Source organism: Fundulus heteroclitus, chromosome 10 (assembly GCF_011125445.2).
Source record: "Fundulus heteroclitus isolate FHET01 chromosome 10, MU-UCD_Fhet_4.1, whole genome shotgun sequence".
NCBI classification, from domain to species: domain Eukaryota; kingdom Metazoa; phylum Chordata; class Actinopteri; order Cyprinodontiformes; family Fundulidae; genus Fundulus; species Fundulus heteroclitus.
This window is the reverse complement of record NC_046370.1, coordinates 8,305,380-8,327,977: the sequence shown is the minus strand read 5'-3', so window position 1 is coordinate 8,327,977 and position 22,598 is coordinate 8,305,380. Positions and strand designations below refer to the sequence as shown.

General features: G+C 39.7%; 1 protein-coding gene across 5 annotated transcripts in view; it reads right to left on the bottom strand.

The window, feature by feature from the left end:
* The window catches only part of LOC105928198 (disks large homolog 5), a 49,571-nt gene that overhangs the window by 4,910 nt on the left and 22,063 nt on the right, over window positions 1-22,598 (bottom strand). For 3 of the 5 annotated variants that reach the window (XM_036141892.1, XM_036141893.1, XM_036141894.1), the window contains exons 14-32: window positions 20,884-20,987; window positions 20,371-20,463; window positions 19,166-20,131; window positions 17,659-17,782; window positions 17,373-17,508; window positions 16,935-17,056; window positions 14,744-14,827; window positions 14,495-14,654; window positions 14,174-14,248; window positions 11,936-12,098; window positions 11,726-11,859; window positions 8,224-8,382; window positions 7,212-7,395; window positions 6,812-6,960; window positions 6,449-6,619; window positions 4,662-4,858; window positions 4,023-4,166; window positions 3,756-3,883; window positions 1,377-1,486 (exon numbers count right to left, since the gene is read on the bottom strand). In XM_036141892.1, coding sequence (XP_035997785.1) covers window positions 1,377-1,486; window positions 3,756-3,883; window positions 4,023-4,166; window positions 4,662-4,858; window positions 6,449-6,619; window positions 6,812-6,960; window positions 7,212-7,395; window positions 8,224-8,382; window positions 11,726-11,859; window positions 11,936-12,098; window positions 14,174-14,248; window positions 14,495-14,654; window positions 14,744-14,827; window positions 16,935-17,056; window positions 17,373-17,508; window positions 17,659-17,782; window positions 19,166-20,131; window positions 20,371-20,463; window positions 20,884-20,987 — 3,403 coding nt within the window. The remainder of the gene's footprint in view (window positions 1-1,376; window positions 1,487-3,755; window positions 3,884-4,022; window positions 4,167-4,661; window positions 4,859-6,448; window positions 6,620-6,811; window positions 6,961-7,211; window positions 7,396-8,223; window positions 8,383-11,725; window positions 11,860-11,935; window positions 12,099-14,173; window positions 14,249-14,494; window positions 14,655-14,743; window positions 14,828-16,934; window positions 17,057-17,372; window positions 17,509-17,658; window positions 17,783-19,165; window positions 20,132-20,370; window positions 20,464-20,883; window positions 20,988-22,598) is intronic. The other 2 variants (XM_036141895.1, XM_036141896.1) reach the window with 1 other exon arrangement.

Sequence of the window (22,598 nt, the reverse complement as noted above, 5' to 3'; positions counted from 1 at the left end):
GTGGAGGGCAACAGGCTAAGGGTCAGTTAGGTATCCAGCAACTTGTATTCACACCTTTTTAACTTTTCTTTACACTTTATCACATGACAACCAAAATTAAAATTACTACGCCGCTTTATATGTCTATTGCATAAAATCCCAATAAAGTGCACTGAAGCGGAAGGTAAACCAGTTTTTTTTCAATGCATCTATTTACTCTTCATATTTTTATCTACGAATAAATGTAAAAACCACACATCATTTTCCTTCCCCTTCACTATTAGGCTCTATTTATTAGTATTTTACATTAAATACTGATAAATTACACTGCCAGTCTCTGCACAAAGAACTTTGAATTTAAATGCATGTAATTTTGGTTATACTCCAAGTGGGAATAAAAGACTTAATCAAGAAATGTTCCATTGGGTCGCTAACCTGACTCTCGCCAGATGGATTTCGTTCAGCCGAGCTCCACACGGCTCCACAAATCCATCTGGACTCGCTGTCATTGGTAGATATTTCAATTCCACATAAAATGGACGAGCCAATCAGGATCGCCAGGCGGCATTTTCGTTGACGTGACGTACCAAGAAATGACAGAAATGACTGTTTGGATTCTGACAACAATAGCGGCTTGCAGCGAGGAAGCTAGCAGTAACATTGATGCTGCCATTTCATCAGTGTTGTCCAATCTACTGACTATTAATTCTTTAAAAGAAACACTGGAGAATGGCTTTGAAGGCTTTTGTTAGTGGAAACGATGTTTTCGCCGTTTCCTGTCCTGGTTTGGCAAGAGCTTGATCCTTCCTAACGTCAGCGTCAAAAGGGGTAGTTTTGAAGTGAGTGGTTGAAGTAGCACATCAGTGAAGATAACGGACAAGTTGCTTAACCAATCATATGCAAGGATTTCTGATAAGGCCCCTCCTTCTGAAATATATCTCCAATGAAGCGATCCCAGATGGGTGTGTGGAGCTCTGAGGAACAAAATCCATCTGGCGAGAGTCAGATTATTAGGTTGCCATAGTCTTTCAAAAATCAAACTTTTTTCCCCTTGCTCCTTTAGATTTCTTAGCAACGTGTGATGGCAAATATAAATTTTCTGACTCCTGATGCGTTTATATACTAATGCGAAGGCCCAGTCTCAGGATGAAAATGTTTGTTTGTTTGTTTCTGGTTGGCAACAAAAGTAAAAAAAAAAATAATTCTGAATGCATTGACAAGTCATAATACCATAAATTACAACAGTTCAGACAGAACATTGTTCAAGTTCTGAACTTGACTTTTAACCAGCAAACAGCAGCAACAAGAAGAACACAAATCAAGCTGGATAAGGACCCGACATATCTTCAGGCAAGAAGATGAGAAGTGAACCAAACATGCTTCATGGTGTTACTCACTTTATCTGCTTGGCATTTTTGTAGCGAATGAATATGACGATTGGGTAGATGTGAACGCTGTGAAGACGTTCGATGGCGTGAGGAGCAATGTCAAGTAAACAGTGACAGTCCTATGAGAGAATGACAGCAAAGAACTGCATGAGAAATGTGGGATGATGCAAAAAGTAAAATGTCGGTAAATATTGAGCTAAACATAGACATGAACAGAAAAAAAGAAACTTAGTTCATACAAACACTGACTTGCAAAAAGATATGCCACTTGAACCGTTTTACACGTAACATCAAAACCAAAACTAAAGAATATTCTAGGATGGACAAACAAAACTGCAGAATGGAAGAGAAGAGGCTTTCAAACCTTTTTTAATACAGAAACTTCAGAAAAGTTTGGCATACATTTGTATTCAGCCCTTCTTATTGATCCCTCTAAATAATATCTAGCATAAATACATCTATTGTATAAAGGCCACAGAGGTTTGGTAGAGAGGAACAGTGAACAGAATCCTGAAGACTCAAGAGCACAGCAAACATGTCAAGTTGTTGAGAGATTTAAAGCAGTGTTATAAAAAATATACAACATTTTAAATATCTCACATTGCACTGTTCAACACATTATCTGAAAATGAAAAAACTGAGCATGGCACAACTGAAAAAGTACCAGAAATGGTTGTCCACTTAAACTGACAGGCTGCGCAAGGAGAGCATTGAACCATGAAGCAGCCAAGAGGCTAATGGTAACTCTGGAGTTGTTGCTGAGATCAACAGATCAGATGAGAAAATCTATCTAAAGGACAACAATCAGTCCCGCACTCCAGAAATCTGCATTTAATCAAATAGTTGCATGAAAGCTCTGAGAAGTCCCACTTTTAGTTGCCACAAGCAACAATAAGAACATTGGGACCATGTGGCAGAAGGTGCTCCGGAAAGACAAGACCATTTTCTGCCACATGTAGTTTTTTTGCAGCTAGGCTTATAAGATGAAGACTGTACATCTCCCTGAACACATCATCCCTACAGTTAAACATGAGGGCAGCATCATGCTGTGGGGACACTTTATCAGCAAGAACAGGGAAGCTGTTCCATCCAATTTGACCTTTCGTAAATAAAAGTGGACAAAATTTCCGTCTCTTTATGCATAAAGCTGGTAAGGAAATAACCCAAGGGTGCATTCACACCAGCCCTGGTTAGTCCTCTTTAATTGGACTCTGGTTCGATTGCGCAGAAAGTTCGGTTTGTTTAGGGAGGTGCGAATGTGCAATCCAACCATGATGCAGACCAAATAAAAGCCAACTCAGATCCGCCTCAAAACCAAGGTCTCGGCTTGGTTGAACTGAACTCTGGAGCAGTTTGAATACTATGAGAATCTCAAGTGAACCGGAGGAAGCCCCAAAAGCAGGAATCAGACTACAGCAGAGGGCAATCTGGGTAAATACAATAGTAATTGAGCAATAGTACTAGTGAAGTAACATATATTGTAAATACCACGCTCGATATCAGTTCAATGAAGCTGTGTGCGCCCCTACTGGCATGCTGACCCCTCGTCCTCCGCTCATGCTGAGCCCACTGCTGGATTGTGCTTGTCTGGCACACTTGCCAAATACAGCATTGCAGTAACACCTAAATTTGTTGCCCATCCATCTTGTTTACATGTTCTTGGTAAAGGAAGTTGTGCTGTGTTGTTGACCAATCACGTTTATTCTATGTTTCTTGATGCAGTGCCACCAAAGGCGAGTGGTTGAACAAGTTGGTCAAAAGGTTTGGTTCATTTGATAGAAGTACAGTGTGAAAGCAAACCACACCAGCAGACAATTTGCAATTTGGTCCCCAATCGAACTAAGCCTACTGGGCTATCAGATGTGAAAACTACATGAAAGACAGACAGCTGTAATTGAAGCAAAGGGTTGGTCTATTGACTCAAGAAGGCTGAATGCAGATAGACACAATGCATTAAGATTTTTATTTACAAAAAAAAAATAAAAATAAATAAAAACACTTTCAAAAAAAACAATCTCTCTTTTTCCCTCCACATTATTAATATGCACCACTTTGTGTTAATCTTAGACTACAAATAATATAAGGTTTGTGGCTAGAACTGACAAAAGGTGAAAAAGATAAAGTGGTGTGAATACATCCGTTTAAAGGCATTGAGTAAAACTTCTTTGTAATAAAAATCAAGTCATTGGAGCAGTTTCTTCACATTCTTATAACACTGCACATAATAGGTTCCAGATCAAAGTGTCTTTTAAAGTTATTCTGCTTCTATAAAAATACTGTCACTTTTCAACTACCAGCAAGTGTAGCCATCCAGAGCTTTGCTGTTGTAGGACAGCATTCAACTGAGAGTCAGACCCAAAGATGATTGCCTGGAGCAGATAGTTTTACCTTCTCTATGATCTCCTTTATTGATGCAACAGTTGTCACGTCAAAATGGCCGCTTCTCCGTTTGTAATCGACGAACACACAATCCTTTACTCCCCGCTCTATTGCCTGCTGAGATGCCTTCATGATTTCTAGATTGGAAAATGACAAAATAAAAAAAATAAAAAAACAATCAACCCATTTCTTATAGCTCATCATCTTCTGGCTTTCATCCAATGATTATGTTCTTAACTAAATCAACTATGAAATATTTCTGGTTTTCAAACTCACCGGGCAGGCAGCGACAGAAGTTAGCAGGAGCCTCTGTCACCAGTAGGTCTTTACAGGCCTCTGCTAGCGGACCCAAAATCAGCACCGGTCTGGGGGACGAGCAGTCCACCTTCTGAACCCGCTGGTACATCAGGCTCATTCCATCTGAGCAGGACATACAGAAATTAACTTTATGCTGAAATAGTTGCAGGCAATGATCACAGGTATGAGTTATCTTAACCTGGGAAGAATTTTGTGAATCTAGGTCATACGCTCAAACCAACATCCCTCACTTCCCAGGAACTGGCCAAGTGCAATAATACTGAATTTCCCCTTTCCAAGTCAGAGCAGGAATGTGGAAATAGAGGTTTCAGTGTAATGTGAGATGAATATAAATGCACTTTGCATATTTGAAATCTTCATTTGTAAAATATTCTGAAAACCACATATCATTTTTCATTCATTGCATACCAAGTGGCCATTTTGGCCTAGTCTATCACATAAGATTCCAATAAACTGCATTAAAGTTTGTGCTTGTCATCTGACAAAATGTAAAAAGTGGCTTTAACACTTTTAAAAGGCAATGTGACAAAACTCCAGTTAAGTAGGTTGATGATTAGGTCAGGGCCAGATTTTAAATAAGCAATGAAGCTGCCTTACCTTCTGGGATGGGTAAAGAATCTGCGTTTATGATGTCAAGAGCCATCAGGTCCTTTCCATCCTTGGACCCGCTCCGCTTGGTCTTCAGCCGCCGACGGAAGAACGACCTCCGAGCAGCAGCAGACATGGATTTACTGGTTCCGTTCTCATCTTTCATATCAGCCATGCCGTGTCGTCTGTAAAACTCCTGATCCATCCTAAGAGGCACACCAGCATGTATAGATACACTCAAATATACCCAGAAACATCTTTAGTAATATACAATGAAGACACAGATTTGTACTTTCACCAACAAGAACTTTGTTCCTCCAGACCACCTCAGAATGAGATTTTGTATTATGTAGATTTAGCAACATAAAACTCTTGTTCCACAAACACAGTGTTCCAGAATCATCCCAATATGACAGCTTTTATACAAATGTGTCAAAGTTTCTAATAAACTAATCTTATTTTAACAATCAGAAAATCATGTTCAAAAATAAGTTTACATATTGATTAATGGGGTAAAATCTAAATGTAAAAAAGGTCAGTCGTGGGTTAGTCATGTCTTGAATAATAAACTGCTGACATTTTTAGTCTCTCTCGAGTCTAAATGATGTGGTAAAAAAAAAAAACATTTTCCATGTTTAGCCCATAATTTGAGGCAAAATAGCACAAGCTCTGATTGGTTAATCAATTCCCAGTGACAACTCCCTCCCCAGAAGCTCCTGCTCCAGAGGCAGCTCAATTCAGACACGAATAGGACCAGAAACGTCAAGACGTTTTGTCTGACCGAGTCAACAAAAGGCCTGATCAACCTGTTGGGATTTATTTGGGGCAAAAAATACTTAATTGCATTGTTTACTTAACTAAGGCTGTTTAATGTACATTTCCAGTAAGATTTTGGTTGGTTTTTCCTCCCTTCCTTTGGACGTGGACAGCACCAGTAATGACTTTCTTTAACCAGGTTACGAAACAAACAGACATTCACAGCCATGGTCATGAGATTTCCCCCTTAGGACTGTGGGAGCTGCATAAAATAAAGACCAAATCGGTTCTAGATCCCAGTAAATTGATCAATATTTCCGAAGTATGGTCTAAGGTGGTCCTGAAACTCTGATTCCTTCCCACTTTTAAATTTCCCCCAAATTAGCAGTAGCACTCAGAAATCTAGGACATAAAATACACCTAACTTATATCACCCAAGAAACTAGTCAACATTTTTAAAAGCTACATTTCAAAATCAGTTTATTATATATGTTACTATTACTATTATATATCTTACTTTAAACTTCCCTTTTTGCCTAATTAGTTGTTTAGAGTTAGAATCTTAGTTGTATCATTGTTCATTTGTGCAATTCTTTTTTATTGAATTAAATAATGAGCCCTTAGTGATCTATAATAAATTTAATTCTTGATCATGTTAGATACCAGATCCAGATGGTTTTCCTTACAATCCTTAATTGAGTTGCAATTATTTTTAATTGGTGCTAAATAAATCTTAATTTAAGTACACAAGAAATGTAGAGAAATTCCCCACCTTGTTTAAAAGATTGACGGAATTTGTTTAATGGTAAGGGAATAAATAATACTTAAGTTACATTTTTGGTACATTATGAGACTGATTTATATATGTACATTAATGTAGGTTATAACTAAAATTATTTAAGTCTATCAAACCAGAAGTTGTCATTCTGTGTACTGACAGATGAGACAAGAGAGATTACTTCGAATTGTGAGCTAAATATAGTTAATTATATTCAAACAAATAAAAACAGATTTGAAAAAAAATGGCTGGCTGGACTTACATGTATTTGCTTGGGATCTGTCCCTTTTCCAGCCTCTGTGCATTCTCATCAAGCTGCCATGCCATCCAGAAGCCAAAATTGCCATTTGGTAGCGTGTCTTCAACAAACAGGATGTCATCTTTCTTAAAGCTCAGCTCCTGTTCTGCTTCTGCAACCCGCTCATAAAGTGCTCTGACAAAATGAAACCAGTATTATAAATGTGTTCACTGCCTTTAGGGAAAACAACTTAACAAATAGCCTACTCTATATATGAGACAAGTAAAAACTATGTGCTATGTGTCTTACATTTACTTATATTAATTCTAATGCTTTCAGTTTCTAATAGTGCTTCAATGCAATGAAAAATCCTTAAACTCTCAGCACCTAATGAAAAATCCATCTCCTTGAGATTCTTTGATGTCAGCAAGGCTGTCCACACAGTTCTGGACCTTCAGCATGATTGTTTCAGCTGGTTTCAACATTTCCAGGTAAGCATCTTCTTTAGTTTTATTCTTCATGCTGACACCATTGTACTGAAAGACAACAATTGTACAATTGACAAATAGGCTACAGAGCTGCCAGGGACAAAGAAACAATGCCATTTATGAAATCCACCTGACAGTGCAGAACAGAGACGGCTACACCAAGGACAGAGGTTGTATTTGAAACAACTCAGGATGTTTTTTTCCAGCTACACACACACTTATAGCTGAATAGCATCCTGTAATGTCTTACTCTAAATATCAGACATTTTTACGGTAAATCTCAAAAACTCTTCTGGTACCTCCAGTATTAGGTCTCCGGGTAGCAATCCGTCAGGAATCTTTGCCGGGCTTTCATCATCCAGCATCTCCACAAAGACGCCACAAATGTTCCCCCCGCAGAGCTGCACACCCAGCTCTGCATCGATCCTCTTCAGCCTCACCAGGCGAGGCTCTGCAGCCCGCAGTAAATGTAAGCCTGGAAGCCTGAAATTAAAGTGCCGTTTAAACCCCTTGGCACATCAACATGAACCAAAACCTGCTGGGTTAACTGGCTTTACAGGTTTGAAAAGAATAAAAAAAAAAACGCTCACATGACAACCAGAACATTTAGAAGTCGTTAAGCATGAAACACAAATCACTTTTTTATTGGTTTACAAAGCAGATAACTTTAACATTTATTTTCCTGAAACAAAAAGACCTTGTCAAGTTGGAATGCACAATATAAGGAAATTGAATAATTGCAATATTACTTCTGTTCACTGAAAAGAGAAGATTGACTGTGAGTCGGTTAAATTTTTTAACCGTGCCCCCCTCCCATTACTCCAAATAGTTTGAAGTAATGGAAGGGGGCCAATGCCCATTTAAAACCAAAGCAGAAATCAGTTCCTATCTGAGCAGAGGCAGACTTTTAGTGTTTTGAATTACAGAGCTTTTTTTGTAATAAGTGGGTCTTTTCTCACTTTGATGGCAGACTGAGCTTACCAAAGAGGTTGCAAATCCCTGGGTAGGGAGCTGGTCTGTTAGGTCTCCAAGCACCTGCTCCCAGACAACATTTCTCCTAACCTCCACCTTTTCTCAGTATCAAAACTACCACAGTAATCTTTATTTTATGGAGGTCAAATTTAAGCTAGATACTTTGCCATTACTATTGGATCGAGACCCGAGCTTTGTGTTCTGTAAATGAAATCCTTCTTTTTGTACCCCTTTTCCTAAATAAGTATTGTGAGCTACAACCAAGAACACAGCTGATACGGTAAACCTATACATCCCTAAATATGCATAAACAGTGCAGTGACTGAAAAAGGTCAACACCTGAAAGAGTTGTGTGGACTTGTAGCAGGAGTTGTCTGCCTAGATGGAGGCGTCATTGTGCCCTCGTCGTGTTCGCTCAGTGCGTCCACCGTGGAGTGATTGTCTGGGCTGGTTGCTACGCTGGGAGTCAGATGGTTGCTGGTGGACTCCATCTGGGAACTAAGAAAAGTAAACACAGTCAGTATTTTTGACGTCACAAAGTTACACAAGCTTGGTGGTTGTTTGTGACTTTTCCCATCATTAGATACAGTGCTGTGAAAAAAAAAAGTCTGCATAAAATCATGGGACAGAATGTCATTAATTTTGGGCCTTCAATAATGTTTAACTTCACTGCAAAAATAACATTTAGGTGTAAAAAAAACAAGTCAATCATTACCAAAACAAGGATTCGTATGCACGAGTTTGTATTGGGCAATTTCTCTCATCTACAAATGGTCAAAATTATACATCCAGATTAAAAGTTATACATTATCCATACCCCTAATATTTTGTGTCTTTTGGAGAGGTGGGGAGAACTGACCACTCGCAGAAATGGCATAATCCATTTAGATTGGTTGGTTTACCCAGGTTTTAGATAATACCTTTTCATAAATGTTGATAAGGGTTGAGGGCCATGCCAGAAGTTTAATATTCTTTGTTGTTTATTTGCATTAGGGACATACATTAAGCATAGAAAACACTGAGCACTAACATATATTGCCTTTGTCTTTTTAAACTGTTTTATGTTGTTAAAGGCCCATCTAAGAATGTGCATTGCCAATTAGCAGTGAAACAGCATAGCAAGATACAATATCATACTCATTATCAATAACATAAATCTTAAAGGTGCCACAACATCACTGTATAAACCATTTCATGTAGTTGGTATTGCTGCATATGTAAATTATTCAACAAACTTCATAAAAAAATTAATAAAAATAAAGTGTCATCTTGTTGTTTTGTCAGGCCAAATGTCCCTCCTCAGTAAAAAGGTTGGTTGTGGTAATGCAGCTCTACCAAGTTGACTTCACTCTGATTGGCGTGTGATTGGTGTGTGTGTGTGTGTGTGTGTGTGTGTGTGTGGGGGGGGGGGGGGGGGGGCAACCTATGTAGAAGGATAACACATTCTGATCTGACCGTTTAAGCACAAAGCAACAAAGCTAACCACCCATATGAGCAGGTCCTTTAGTAGTCCATTCACATGGCTGCATCAATACACAACAGATCATATTATACCCTAACCTGACAACAGCCAGCTGTATGTATCGCTCCGCCTAGCTCCACTCACATACATCTGGGACACGGCTCATTGAAAATGATTTCCCCAACCAAATTTTTGGTCTGGCCAATCAGGACGCAGGGCGGGTGTTTCATGGATGTGACGTAGTGGAGAAGCCACCGTGAGATTCCAACAACAATGGCGGCTCGCATCGAGGAAGCAAGCGTTAGCATTGATGCTGCTATTTCCTCCGTGTTGTCCAATCTATCTGATATTGTTTCATTAAAAGAACATCAGAGAACGGCTCTGAAGGCTTTTGTTGGTGGAAACCATGTTTTCGCCCTTCTCCCGACCGGATTTGGCAAGTTTTGTTTTCCGGGGCGCGTACGCGGACGCGCCCCGGAGCGGTTAGCGGCTAGCGCTAACCATATTGGGAGGCCTATTAGTCCTCAACGCGGTCAGCCCGGGATCGACTCCGACCCGCGGCGCTTTGCCGCCTGTCTTCCCCCCTCTTCCTGTCAGCTCACTGTCAATAAAAGGTGTGCCACTACAGTGTTTCCCGCATGGATTTGCTTATGCGAGGCGGATCGACTCGCGGATCGGGGGGGTGGGGGGGTGGATGACTTTTTCTCCGCGGGGGGGGGGGGGACCGGCTCGCGGAGCGGAGGGGGGGGGGGGGGGGGGGGGGTGGCGGTGGACGACACGTTTTCCGCGGCCGCCTCGCCAAGATAGCGCTGCGGGAAACCCTGCACTAGAGCCGCAAACACATAAAAAAAAAAAAAAAAAAAGGTTTTTTTTCCGGCGTCGGTCTCATCAGCGTCACGGGTTAGCTTCGGTGTGAGTGGTTGAAATAGCACATTGATAAAGATGACAGACAAGTGGCTTATCCAATCATATGCAAGGAGTTTTGATAAGGCCCAGCCTTCAGTAAAGGCAATGCCTATGGCGGTGTCCCAGATGTATGTGAGTGGAGCTAGGCGGAGTGATACATACAGCTGGCTGTTGTCAGGTTAATTATACCCCCCAAAACCTCAGAATTTTTTTTTAATTTTTTGCCATGGCCTCTTTAAGCATATCTTAACAACCCAGAATGAAGCAAAAGGACCGTTGCAGAACCATCATCGGCTGGCCAGTAATCATGAATATGAGCCGTGCCAGTTTAAAATCCCTTTTCAAGTCAAAGTTCATTATATTTACTTTTTCCTAAGAACATGGCAACAATGAAATAACAGGTTTTCTGTCCATATTTTGAATTGCTCAATTATACCTGAGCCTTAAGAGGCCTGACGGTTCTTGATGTTGCCTGAGACCAAGCATTAGATGGAATCCAGGAATGAAACTAGTTGGCCTGCTTTAGCCAATTTAAAAACAATTTTGATGCAGAAATGCCTGGGTTCAGTCCAACAATTGTTTAAGCAGCCAAGTAGTTGATTTAAGGTACAGTTGAAGGCATGTAGCCATCTGCTCCATCATAAAAACTTCTGATCATACTACTTTTCTCCAGAAGACCTTTCAATTGTCTGTGTGTGATACAGGGTCTACTTTCTTGGCCGGAAGCCTCTTAGTTAATCCTGATGTTGAATCTACTTCAGTGTTTTCCAGCAGTTCCATTTCAGGCTTGAAAGCTTGTTGGTTTTCAAAAGCTTCTCAAACATCCTTACCTATTGCTTTTCATTGGAGGGGACAGTTTGGGTCACATGGATACAATTAAGGGACAATAGGGTTTTCCATCATTACATTGATAAATTAAAAACACATCAAAACTGGTTTTGGAATGGATAAAAAAAAATACTACCATTAGGTGTGTAAAAAGGGCCCATGTTGAAAATTTCTAAGCTATGATTAATAGCTGGCTCTGTCTCATGTAACCAACAATTCAAATAAACTTTGACCTGTCGGACATTGCATTACAATAATCAACCAGAATTATGCCAGGAGCTTTTTACTGGCAACAAAAGGTGTGTGGTCTCTCTTAAACTCTCAAACAAGCATTTATCCAAATATTAGTGTGTATTTAGGTATATATGAGCCAGGATGTACAATCTTGACCATTTGTGAATTAGATAAATTCGTGATTTAATTCAAGCTTTTATTGAAACTTAAATCATTGAAGGATTTTTGTTTTTCAGCGTCTAACTCATCATAATGCCAAAAAAACCTCAAACTATTAAAAGTCCAAATCAACAAAATATTCATGCATCGAGAATCTGTCTAATGTACAGCATATTTAAGTAACAGCAGTTTCAGAAATTATCTCCATTTCGTCTAAAAAAATAAATAAATAAATTTAAAAAAACAGCTTACCCTGATCGGGAGTGATTCCCCAACTGAAACATGTGAGGATTATACTGAGCCAAAATGGTGACTGTGTCACACTGTTGTCCGATCACAAGCCGGGCCTGATGCTCGTTGGCATTTCGAAGGTTGATTCCATTAAACTGCAGACAGCTTTGGTTTATTACAGAGTGAAAAAGTACAATTTGATATTGTGTTGAAACATGGTGGTTGCTTTACCTCCAGCAGCTGGTCTCCGTACTCTAAACGGGCCTGATGAGCGATGCTCCCCGGTGTTACTTTGGAGACAAATACCCCTCCGCTTTCTCCACTCACAATGGAGATCCCAAGTGGTTCTGCACCTTTTTGTACTGTCACATTGCGTGGCTCCCCTAAAAAAGGCCTTTAAAAAAAAAAAAGGGGGGGGGTGGGGGGGTCCCCGTTTAAAAAAATAAATGTATGCTTGTGGGCTAGACCATAAAATTTTTAAAGCAAGGCCAAAAATTATTTGCACTTCTACACAAAACAAAAACACCCAGCTTCTTAAAGTACAGCTTTTTTTTTTTTTTGCAAAGAGCAGAGACACACATGCCTAAAAACAGAGAACTAAAACCACACATGTAAAACAGACAGCAGCAAATCAGAAGCTTGGGCTTCCTTTACACCAGACAAACACCATATATGAAGTGTGATCAGTCCCTTTTAGTCCAAGACCCCTAAAGTAGATCCAGTGCAACTAATTTGCCTCAGCAGTGACCCAATTAGCTAACAGAGTCCTACAGTTTCATGAAAGTATGAATACTGCAGTAGGGAACTCGATTGTGGAAAACTGGATCGTTGTTTGTTGGATCTTGCAAGATATTCAAGATCCCGATTCCACGTGAGAGCACTCGACTGTTTTGAGCATGTAGAATACGTCCACGTTAAGGCACCTTGCACATAGAGATCAGTGATTCCCTAGGTAAGGGAAACGCAGAAACACCTTGAAGTCGCAAATAGGGTGATTGCTGGGAAACCTGATGAAGTTTTGAGTTTTCAGGATGCAGCTTAAATACAAAATGTATGTCTGTGTCAAAGAGAAGCGCTTGTATCTTGGAGATAAGTGGCGAGGAAGACAAAGAGCAAGAACAAAGAAGATGGGGCAAGCAGAGACTGATAGCAATAATTTGGTAATGCAATATTTGAAATAATGGCATCATAAATGTCTTTGTAGTCATGGAAGTAACTGCAATATTTGATAGGGCTGCAGTATAACGATACAAAAATATTCAGATGTTTCATTAACTAGAAACTGAACCAAGTGGACATGAACTCAAGATTCAGTGTTTAGTCTCAAAACAATACTTTAGTGTAACCAAGTATTAGGGCTGGATGATTGGGGGGAAAAAAGCATACTGATAAAATAAAAATCTAAAAAATTCAAAACTACTATAGTAGTTAAAAATACTTTAACTGCATCCCTTGCCATTTAATGCTGTTGCTTAATTACCTATTTTTAGATAAAGAATACAAACACTGAATTAAGACTCAACCCTTTACCAACTTTCCACCAAAACTGGAAGTTTTTAAAAAAGAAAAAAGAACAAGTGCTCTTTGAACTCTTTAATGGGGGCGGAGCCTTCCTGGGTCTGTGTGGACATTATGTAATGACTTTAACGTTAACCTACATGATGGGTAGAATGCAAAAGGAAGGAAAACTGTTCTTCTGTTGAACTTTAATGACCTTTCTCTCCCCCCCCCCCCTCGTCTATCGATCGATATATGTTGTTATTGAATTATCATCCAGCCCTACACAGTATGCTTGTATGTGTATCTAACTAATTTAAGACAAGATGAATAGGTGACAGTATCAAGTGCTCCTGTCAAGAGTCTGTTCGCTAACATTTTGCAAACAATTTAAATTATTTTAATTGAAAGAGGGACATTTCTACTCTGAGGACAAGGTTCTCAAATTTGCTGCTATTCAGCGACATTCAGTCTTAAAGATCCTGCAGAGTGTGCCGCGGTCTAAATCCAGTATAAGGGCTCCCTAACAAAACAATCAAGGCCTTAAATAGGACAGAATAAAATGTCCTTTTCACTATCAAACTTTAAATGATTAGATAGAAGGCAGATCTTAAGCCAAAGAAATCTACTGTTAAACAAATGTTTAAAATTTCGAAAACAATTTTCTTAAAATCATGAAAGTGATGTCTTACTAGATTTCCTAATGGGCTTTAATTCCACCTCAGAGTCGAGTACTGTAGTTATGGTGTATTTAAGCACTTTATTTCTAACACTAGCAGAACAGATGGGAGACAATGCCCTAAAGGCAAACGCATTTATTTAATTTCTAGGTTACATTAAAATTTTAAATGAATCTTGCACAAGTGCTGTTAAATAGGGCAGATTATTGCATTTACTTGCAGCATGCACAAAGGTTATGGTCAGACACTCTTGTGCATACACTGTTCTTGCTACAAGTGGCCTGAAACAAACCTCAAGCTTCTCAAAGAGAGGAACTTGGGCTTCACTGGTGGACGTCTAACAGAAGAAGTGTAGGAAGAAACAAATCTGAGAAGCAGATGGAGAAAAAACAAAATACATAAAGCTCCACTTAAAGTTATAGAGAAAGGATTTCAGGTTATAATAGGAGACGACAGAGGCAAGAATAAGGTTAGATGGTGAGCCAGTGTGAGATGAAGGGCGACAGATTTGTTGTTGAGCACTTCATCACAATGAATCAGACAAATAAAGGAAAACATGTCATGCTCTCCTGAATAATGACAGGACGAGGAAGCAGGCGAGACACTGGCTTACCCATCCTTTCTCCTGTCACTAACTGGAGCGGGGCTAACAGATATCCTGGGATGGGAAGAAACTGAGCTCTGCGATTGGCTGCTGGAGAAAGACGATGTGTCTAGGTTGACAGGGGACATCGGAGGCGTTGGGCTGCTGCACTCCGAATGTGAAAGAGAGCCTGGAGTGACAGGGGAGACAAAAAAATGCACACAGTTTAAAGCAGCAGCATTTATAAAGGGGTGATTTAAGAGCCACACTGAAAAGTACCTTTGTCAGATCCAGTGGAGCGAGAGTAACGGGCCGGAGGGATGTTTATGCGTTCTGCCCTAAACTGTAAAGTACCAGGGGAGCCTAAAGAAGACAGGAAATATTTTTCAGGAGTTATTTTAGCCATGCAATAAAAACAAAAAATAAAATATTCCCTCCCTTAAACCAATGAGAGTCTAGTAATGTGGATATGAGAACTTTTAGTTAATTGGTCATCCTCCAGTGAGCTTAACTTAGTTCTTCATATTATCAATGTGAAGAAAAATAGTATACAGTGGTCATTTATAAAAACGGGTCTAAACTGTGTACCTCAGTGATGTAAGGGGACAATTAAAAAGGCTTTAAAGAGGAAGCTCTGGATTTTAGAAGTAGGGTACTGTTAAAAGATTCCAGGCAGTAGATGACTGTCTTGGTGTCTTCACCAGATCAGTTCGTCCCAGAGTAACAACTGAACTAAATTATTATAGTGTTAAGCCAGTATTTGCGTTTTTGTTTTTTGGCATTTGTGACATTTTGTTTTATTTCAGAAAGTTATGACCAGAAACAATTTGAATCTTCCATTATCAGAGAATGTTCTACACAGGAAAATCAATTGGAGATTGGAGTTTTTTTTCCCCCACTGGTCCTTCTTAAATCAGCCATGAGCAATAGCGCGCACGATCAATTATTCTTGATTATTATTCAATAAAAAAAAAAAAAAAGTCATTTACTGCAGGTAAGAAGTCCTTAAAACCTTTTAACACAACCTCACTTCAGAAAAATATGACCCTTTCCTTTAAAGTGGGGCAGATCCTTACACAAGACAACAGTAACAATGAACATGCTTTAGCTTTTACTTTTCTAAGTTTAAATAAAATTTCTAAATCTCAATTTCAGAAACACATTAAGGCTGGTTTTGTACTAAATGTATTTAGGGACAAAACAGCTACAAAAGAAAATAAATATAAACTAAACATCCACTTAGGGTTTTTGATAAGCCCCTGGCTGCAAATTAGTCCAGTTTGATTTAGTTTTATAGAGCCCTGCACCTTCAGTGACTAAATGGTCTGGTTGATTACTGGCATCATGTCAAATGTCAGGTTCTCACACATTTTCAACATACTTATACATTTATTATAAATTAAATATTTCAAACTGTAAATCTGGAACCAGTGGTGGAAAAAAAGACTGTTCATTTATTCGGTTCTCTGTCCCTTTGTTTGTCAGACAGACAACATATATGGACGGGTCAATGGACGGGTACAGGGCAGATGGATAGCCAAGTGGAGGATGGACAAATGGATGGATAGAGTGATAATGAATAAACGGATGTGATGGTGTTTAAACAGAAAGATGGATAAATGGATCAATAAATGAATGGATTTATAATAAAAAAGACAAACGGATTAGTGACTGGACAGACGGATGGGTGGATATGTACATGTATTGATAAACAGATGTTAAAACGGATGGCTGGATGTATGAAAGCAAACATGGATGCACAAATATTAATTCATGGATGGATGGATAAACAGATAAATGAACAGAATGTTGGCTGGACAGAGGAACAAGTTTACATGTAAAGGCTAAAATAAACAGACGAATGGATGATAAACAGATGGACAAATACATAAATGGATGGACAAATGGAAAAACAGATGGCAGATTGATAAATGGATGCACAAATGGATGAATAAATCGATAGCTATACTTTAGGTTTTTTTCTATTTTTTTCCCCTGACTGGAGTGATGTGGAGTTAAAAGCAATACCATCCATAGCCAAAAAAAGGACGGATTTGGATAATAAAGTACTTTATCATGACATTTAGTGGTGTTTATTGCAATAACGGTGAGGATAAACCTTTAGGATCATAATGTCATCCCTAATGACAGAAAGATGAGTAAAAGGAGACACAAATAAATGGATGGACAAAGAGACTGATGAATGGTTGTAGCATTGGTTAGACAATTACAGTGAAAACAGTCTTGAAATGCATATATTTTTCCAGAATTAATTTTCTTTTTCAAAACTTTTCCAGAGTGCAGAAGAACCCTGTAAATGAACAATTTACCATCTGTTGACCTTGAAAAACAATAATTGCATGGGCAGACACTGGAAAAGCAATGATTAATGAATTCACCATTCTAGCTTGACAACATACAGCTTTACTGGAAACTGGAAATCAGATCACAGCTAGGCCAGCATACATACTCAGCCTGGCTCCATGGGGCAAAGACTTAGTGCTGTGTGGTGGTTGGCTGTAGTTCGTCTCGCTCAAGTGTCCATTCCGCTTGTGGCCGAGGTCCAAACTGAGAGGACCCTGATGCTGGGGGCTAAAAATGGAGAAAGAGGCCTATGTTAAGTCCCCCGGCGGTCAATTATTCAACCCAGAGCATGATATAATTTGCTTCATGCCATCTGTTCATGAGATCTGGGGCAGAGTGTACACTGTTGTTTTTTTTTTTATTTCCAGACAGCAAAACACATTTGGGTCTTTTTCCAAGCACAAAATGAATTCATTTTGTATCAGGAAATGCAAAACTAGAAGTCTTCTAAGAAATCCTTTTTTACTACCAAAATGGCAACAATGAGAAGGCCTGTTTAGTGGCAATAAAGAAACCGGATTGGGATAATAGACTGGGAGATGACCTTTGTGGAAGTTGATTGAGGCTTGGATTGAGAACTGGAGAACAGTTCTGGATCTCATGACTCCACGCTGTGTAGATTGGGTTCCTCACCGCGGCCGTCATTGCAGGAAACTGTGGTACACGTCGCTGTGGCGGGTCTGAAGAAACACAGAAAGGAGGAATTCAACACAACGTTTCCTTAAGAGTCAAAGTCTTAAGAAAAGAAGAAAAAAAAAACGCCACATATAAATGACACAGCTCTCGTTTAAATGCAAATCAGAACCACTTAGGCTGTGCTGATGACTTACGTGCAGTCAAGCCAATGTAGCTCTGGGGGGCGAATGGCACGCTGTACCGATTAGTTCTCAAAGGAGAGAAGCGTAACAGGTCAACGGGCTCAGGGGAGTGTTCGTCGTTAGAGAAAGCCTGAGACTGCCAGGAGAAAGCAAACAGCGAATGAGACAGTTCAATTATTGCTTTAATCTAAACCACCGTCCAAAAAAAACAAAACATGTTACAAATATGACAAAGGGCTTGCAAAAATATCTTCATAGCCCTTTAACCCATTTCACATTTTGTCACATTGCAACCATAAGCTTCAATGTATTTAATAGGGATTTTATTTAATAGATCAACAAAGAGCAGGGCATAATTGTGACATGGTGAAAAAATAATACGTGATTGTTAATTTTTTTTTTCTTTTTTGTATTTTGTCAGAGTGGTTTGCTTTTGTATTCAGCCCCACTTGACTCAACACTCTGTAGAGCAATTGCAGCTGCATTCTTTTGGGGGTGCATCTTTAAACAATGAGAATCTATCTATATCTGGAACGTTGCCCATTTGCTCCAAAAAGCTCAAGTTCAAATAGATTGGATGGCAAATGTCATCCAAAAAAGATCAGTTCCATTCCTACCACTGATTCCAGACCTAATTCACCTGGTTGGCCTAGTCAAAGCCCAGACCTAAATCCAAAGTAACACTTGAATATGGTTTGATATTAATCAATCCGTTGTAGCTTTTCGGTCACTGTCCTCCTGAAAAGTGAACCTCTGCCTAATCTTAAATCTTTTCCATACTCGTAAGGTTTTCTTTCCCCTCCAGGATTGACCTGAATTTAACTCAATCCATCTTTCCATCAAATCCACACTACTTCTCTATGTCTCTAGTGAAGAAAAACTTCCCAACAGCATGGGGCTGTCATCACTATGTGTCATAATGTGGATGGTCGGTCCAGGGTGTTGTCAAGTTCTCTGTTCTATTGATCTTTCCAATCGAAAGCTGCACTGAGCTCCCAAATCTGGTCCTATGTATTGTGCGTGCCTCACAGAAACGGTATTCTACCGCTATGAGCCAAGAGCAAATGTGCAACCCATGTAGAGTCCACCTCAGCATGGTGGTGCACAAGTTGAAACATGCTCAACTTTAAACAAGGTTGCACAGCCAACAGAGACAGGATACCTTCATAATGGAAACAGAGCTTAGTAAATCTCATTCGTTTCTCTTCCTCGTTGTCTAAAAGTAGCAGGTTGTTGGTTTAGTACAAAACAAATGCACCATCATAGCTGATACTACTGCAGATTTACTTGAACAACTACTTGTCATTTTGAAAACTCCGCCTCTTTTAAACTATAACGTGCTTTGAATAACCAGTGCAGCAACTTCAATTTGTTACAGTTTGTGGTTGTGAAGTGACACAGGGTGAAAAAAAAAATAAAAATAACAATGTATGGTTAAATACATGTAGGTTTGAAAATGTGCAAAGAGCTGAGAAATCTATCAGCAACCACCCTGCTTGTTACAGTTTTGATCGATTACCTGCATGGGAACAGGAATGTGTAAGGGAGTCACGTTTCTCCGCAGAGCTGGTGCCGACTTTGGCCTGTACCTCCTCTTTTCCTGCACCGTCCTGCGTCGGCCCTCCTCCCCCTCCTCCGCAGATTTCTTGAGGTTCTTTTTGTGTTTTCCTGTGGGTGTGTTGGTGTAATATTCCTGGCTTCCCACAAACCCCTCATCCTGGGGGCTTGCAGCTAGGGTCAGGGAGGCCGGCGGCGTGCTAGTGGTGATGGTGGAGTCAGACGCGGAGCTACTCTGCTGCCGATGCTTAAATCTGAACGAGTCGCTCCTGGTGGGCGGGGTGGGAGGCGTCTGGGGGGTTTCGGACATGGAGCTCTGCGGCGAATGCTTAGACATTTGAGAAAGAGACATGTAGTCCAGTTTAGGGGCTGCCTCTGGCCCCATGAACGCGTTTACATCAAAGATGGATTTCCTCTGTTTGGGTCTTTTGAAGATAGACAGCTGAGTGCATTCGGTGAAGGAAGCCCCGACTATGACTTTAGGCCATGTCCCTCCACCAGCCTTCACCGGTGGGTTCTGCTCACTGTCCGCAGACGGGAGAGCGGTGGTGCAGTCAGAGACCAAAGGGGTGAAAGTAAGGGAGCAGGGATTGATGTCCTGCCTCTGGTAGCAGAGCGCTGGATGGGGCTCAGACAGACTGTGGGAAACTGAAAGAGAGCAGGAGTGCTGGGAGAAGCTAGAAAAGGATTTGTGATGGGAATGAGCACAGCTGTTGCCGCCGTTTTCCATGGAATCGCATGCGACCTTACATACTTCCTCTTCTCTGCTGCCTGACTTGCAGCTGCAAATGTCAGTTTGAGTCGAGCAATTGTGCTTGGAGTTCCTGCAGCCCCTGAGGTGGAGCTCGCTGGATCGGAGGCACAAAGTCTTTTCAGAGTCCCTCGACGCTTCAAATAAATTCTGTCCAGAAGAGCTCTGTGGAAGGAACTGAATAAAAGGGAAGCAGCCAGTTACACTTACTTATTCAATACTGCAGTAAAAAAAAGATAATGAATGAATGGGAATGGTCTTTTTGGCTTTAAAATAAACATTTTACTTGAATAATTGTGGCCAAAAAGGATTTCAGATCCATTTACTTGCTATCATAAAGAATACCTTATCAGAAGTGATTTATTTGCAGCTTTTATATTACTGCTGTTTTAACATTAAGGGTACATTGTATTCACCTTCATAAGGGAGATGTTGAGAGAGTTGCCGCACGTCCTCAGCAGAGACTCACATTCAGAGAGAGACCGGTCATGAAGTTCAATACCATTGATCTGTACACATTATAAAATAAAAAATGAAAAACACTCTTCTCTTTCCATCTGATAATCGTAAACTTTGATGTTCACAAACATGCTGATGGCTACAACAAATATGCACTGAAACCTTTCTTTAAAAACTTTAAAAAAATGTGTAACAGTCTTTCATTTTATAAACCATTTAATGAAGTACATTTTATCTATAAAAACTTACTTTAGCATTTGAAAAACATCCAATTAATTTGTTTCCAAAAGACAGTGTCATCATACAACATCATATTGCCAAGGTTTTTCATTGGCCAGGTTTGGGATCTGACTGCTGTTTATGCTTGTGGTCTGCAGAGGGCACTATGAGCCACAATTAACGACCAACAACTATGTCATTTTTAAGGTTTCTTGCCTTAAGTAAACTTACATTTTAAGATGGATACTTACAGCCAATAGTCTGTCACCAACAGCAAGATTACAGTCTCTGGCAGCAGGACTTCCTGCAGCCAAAGTGGCAACAAACACTCCGCTCTCCAAACCAATTCCACAGTCTGAGAAAGCAAGAACAATTCATACTTGTTAGAAGATCTGAACCGAAAAAAAAAAAAAAACATACCTGTAAATATTTCCAAATACTCTAGAACAGGGGTGTCAAACTCCTTTTGGTTGAGGGGCCGCATACAGCTTAATCTGATCTCAAGAGGGCCACACGAGTAAACTAATAGAACTAATAAAAGTGGACTTGTTGTTGATTTTTATATTAAGTTAATTTCACTTTTACACAATATATTATGAATAACCTCAGCGTTTTTAAGAAAAGTATGTGCAATTTCAACAATACTTTTACTCAGTTAAACATTTACTTGTGCATTATGCATAAGAACTGATCACAGTGATTATACACTGTTGAAAAACATTTTTTCAAATTTTTTGGAACTTAAAAACACTGTCCTGCATGACAAAATACATCAAACAGATAAAAATTAAGAAATGATTTGAATTTTTCCAAACCTGAAGCTTAATCTGCCAATTAAAACACAACGCCCCTCGTGGACAATATAGAAACAGCATATTTTCAATTAAACGAAGTACATGTTTTTTTTCAATAATTGTTTTATCATTCTCTTCCTTTTATCTTGTCCACTTGTGAAAGTCAAATCTGATGAGCTCTTTGTGGCATCTTATTGCCACATTGCCAGACAGGACACTGAAGAAAAAAAAAAATTTTTTTTTTTTTTTCTATAATGATAATGCCACCGGGCTGGACTAAATTGTTCGGCGGGCCGGATCCGGCCCCCGGGCCCTATGTTTGACACCCCTGCTCTAGAACTTCATCAACATTACATTTGTAAACCACAGGAGTAAGAAAAGTACCCGTGCCACTGGGAACTTTTTAGAACCTAAAGGTTTAATTATTTGATTGGGATTTTACACAACAGACTAACATAGACGATAATAGTGCAAAATAGTGAAGAGGAAGTAAAATTATACATAGTTTTCCATTCTACAAAATAGGTCTACCCTAAAAGATATGGTGTGCGTTGGGTCTTTTGGTGTCTGCTCCTCCAACTTTAAGAGACTTGTTTTTTGCAAAATAGCTCGAGCTCCATCAGATTGGATAAAGGGTTTGTGCATAGAGGTGTCTTGAGAAAGATTCTAAGTTTTATTTGGGTCTGGACTTTGACTGGGCCGTTTTACCTCTGATCTAACCCCTGTAGATCAGGCTGTATATTAAGGGTTGTTTTCCTGCTGGACGGCTAACCTCTGCCCAAATCTCATGTCTTTAGCTCCCATTAACAGGTTTTCCTCTAAGATTGTCCTGTATTTAGCATCATCCATTTTCCAATCAACTCTGAGCAGTTTTCCTTGTCTCTACTGGAGATCTAGTGTTCAGGGTGATGTGGAGCAATGTTTCCCTCCCAGAGCATGATGCTGTCATTATCTTGGTTTTGGCATGGATATGATGTGTTCATGATGATGGGCAGTGGTTTGCATGTAGGTAAAAAAAAAAACACCTTCTTCCACATGTTTAACACATTGGTTATGGCAAACTGCAAAAGAGACCTCCTATTCTTTCTTAATGGCACCCTTCCTTGTACTGTATGTTTTAGGAAAATGGTTTTAAATTACTTAAGTAGGTCAGTCCAGTAGTTCAGTCTAGC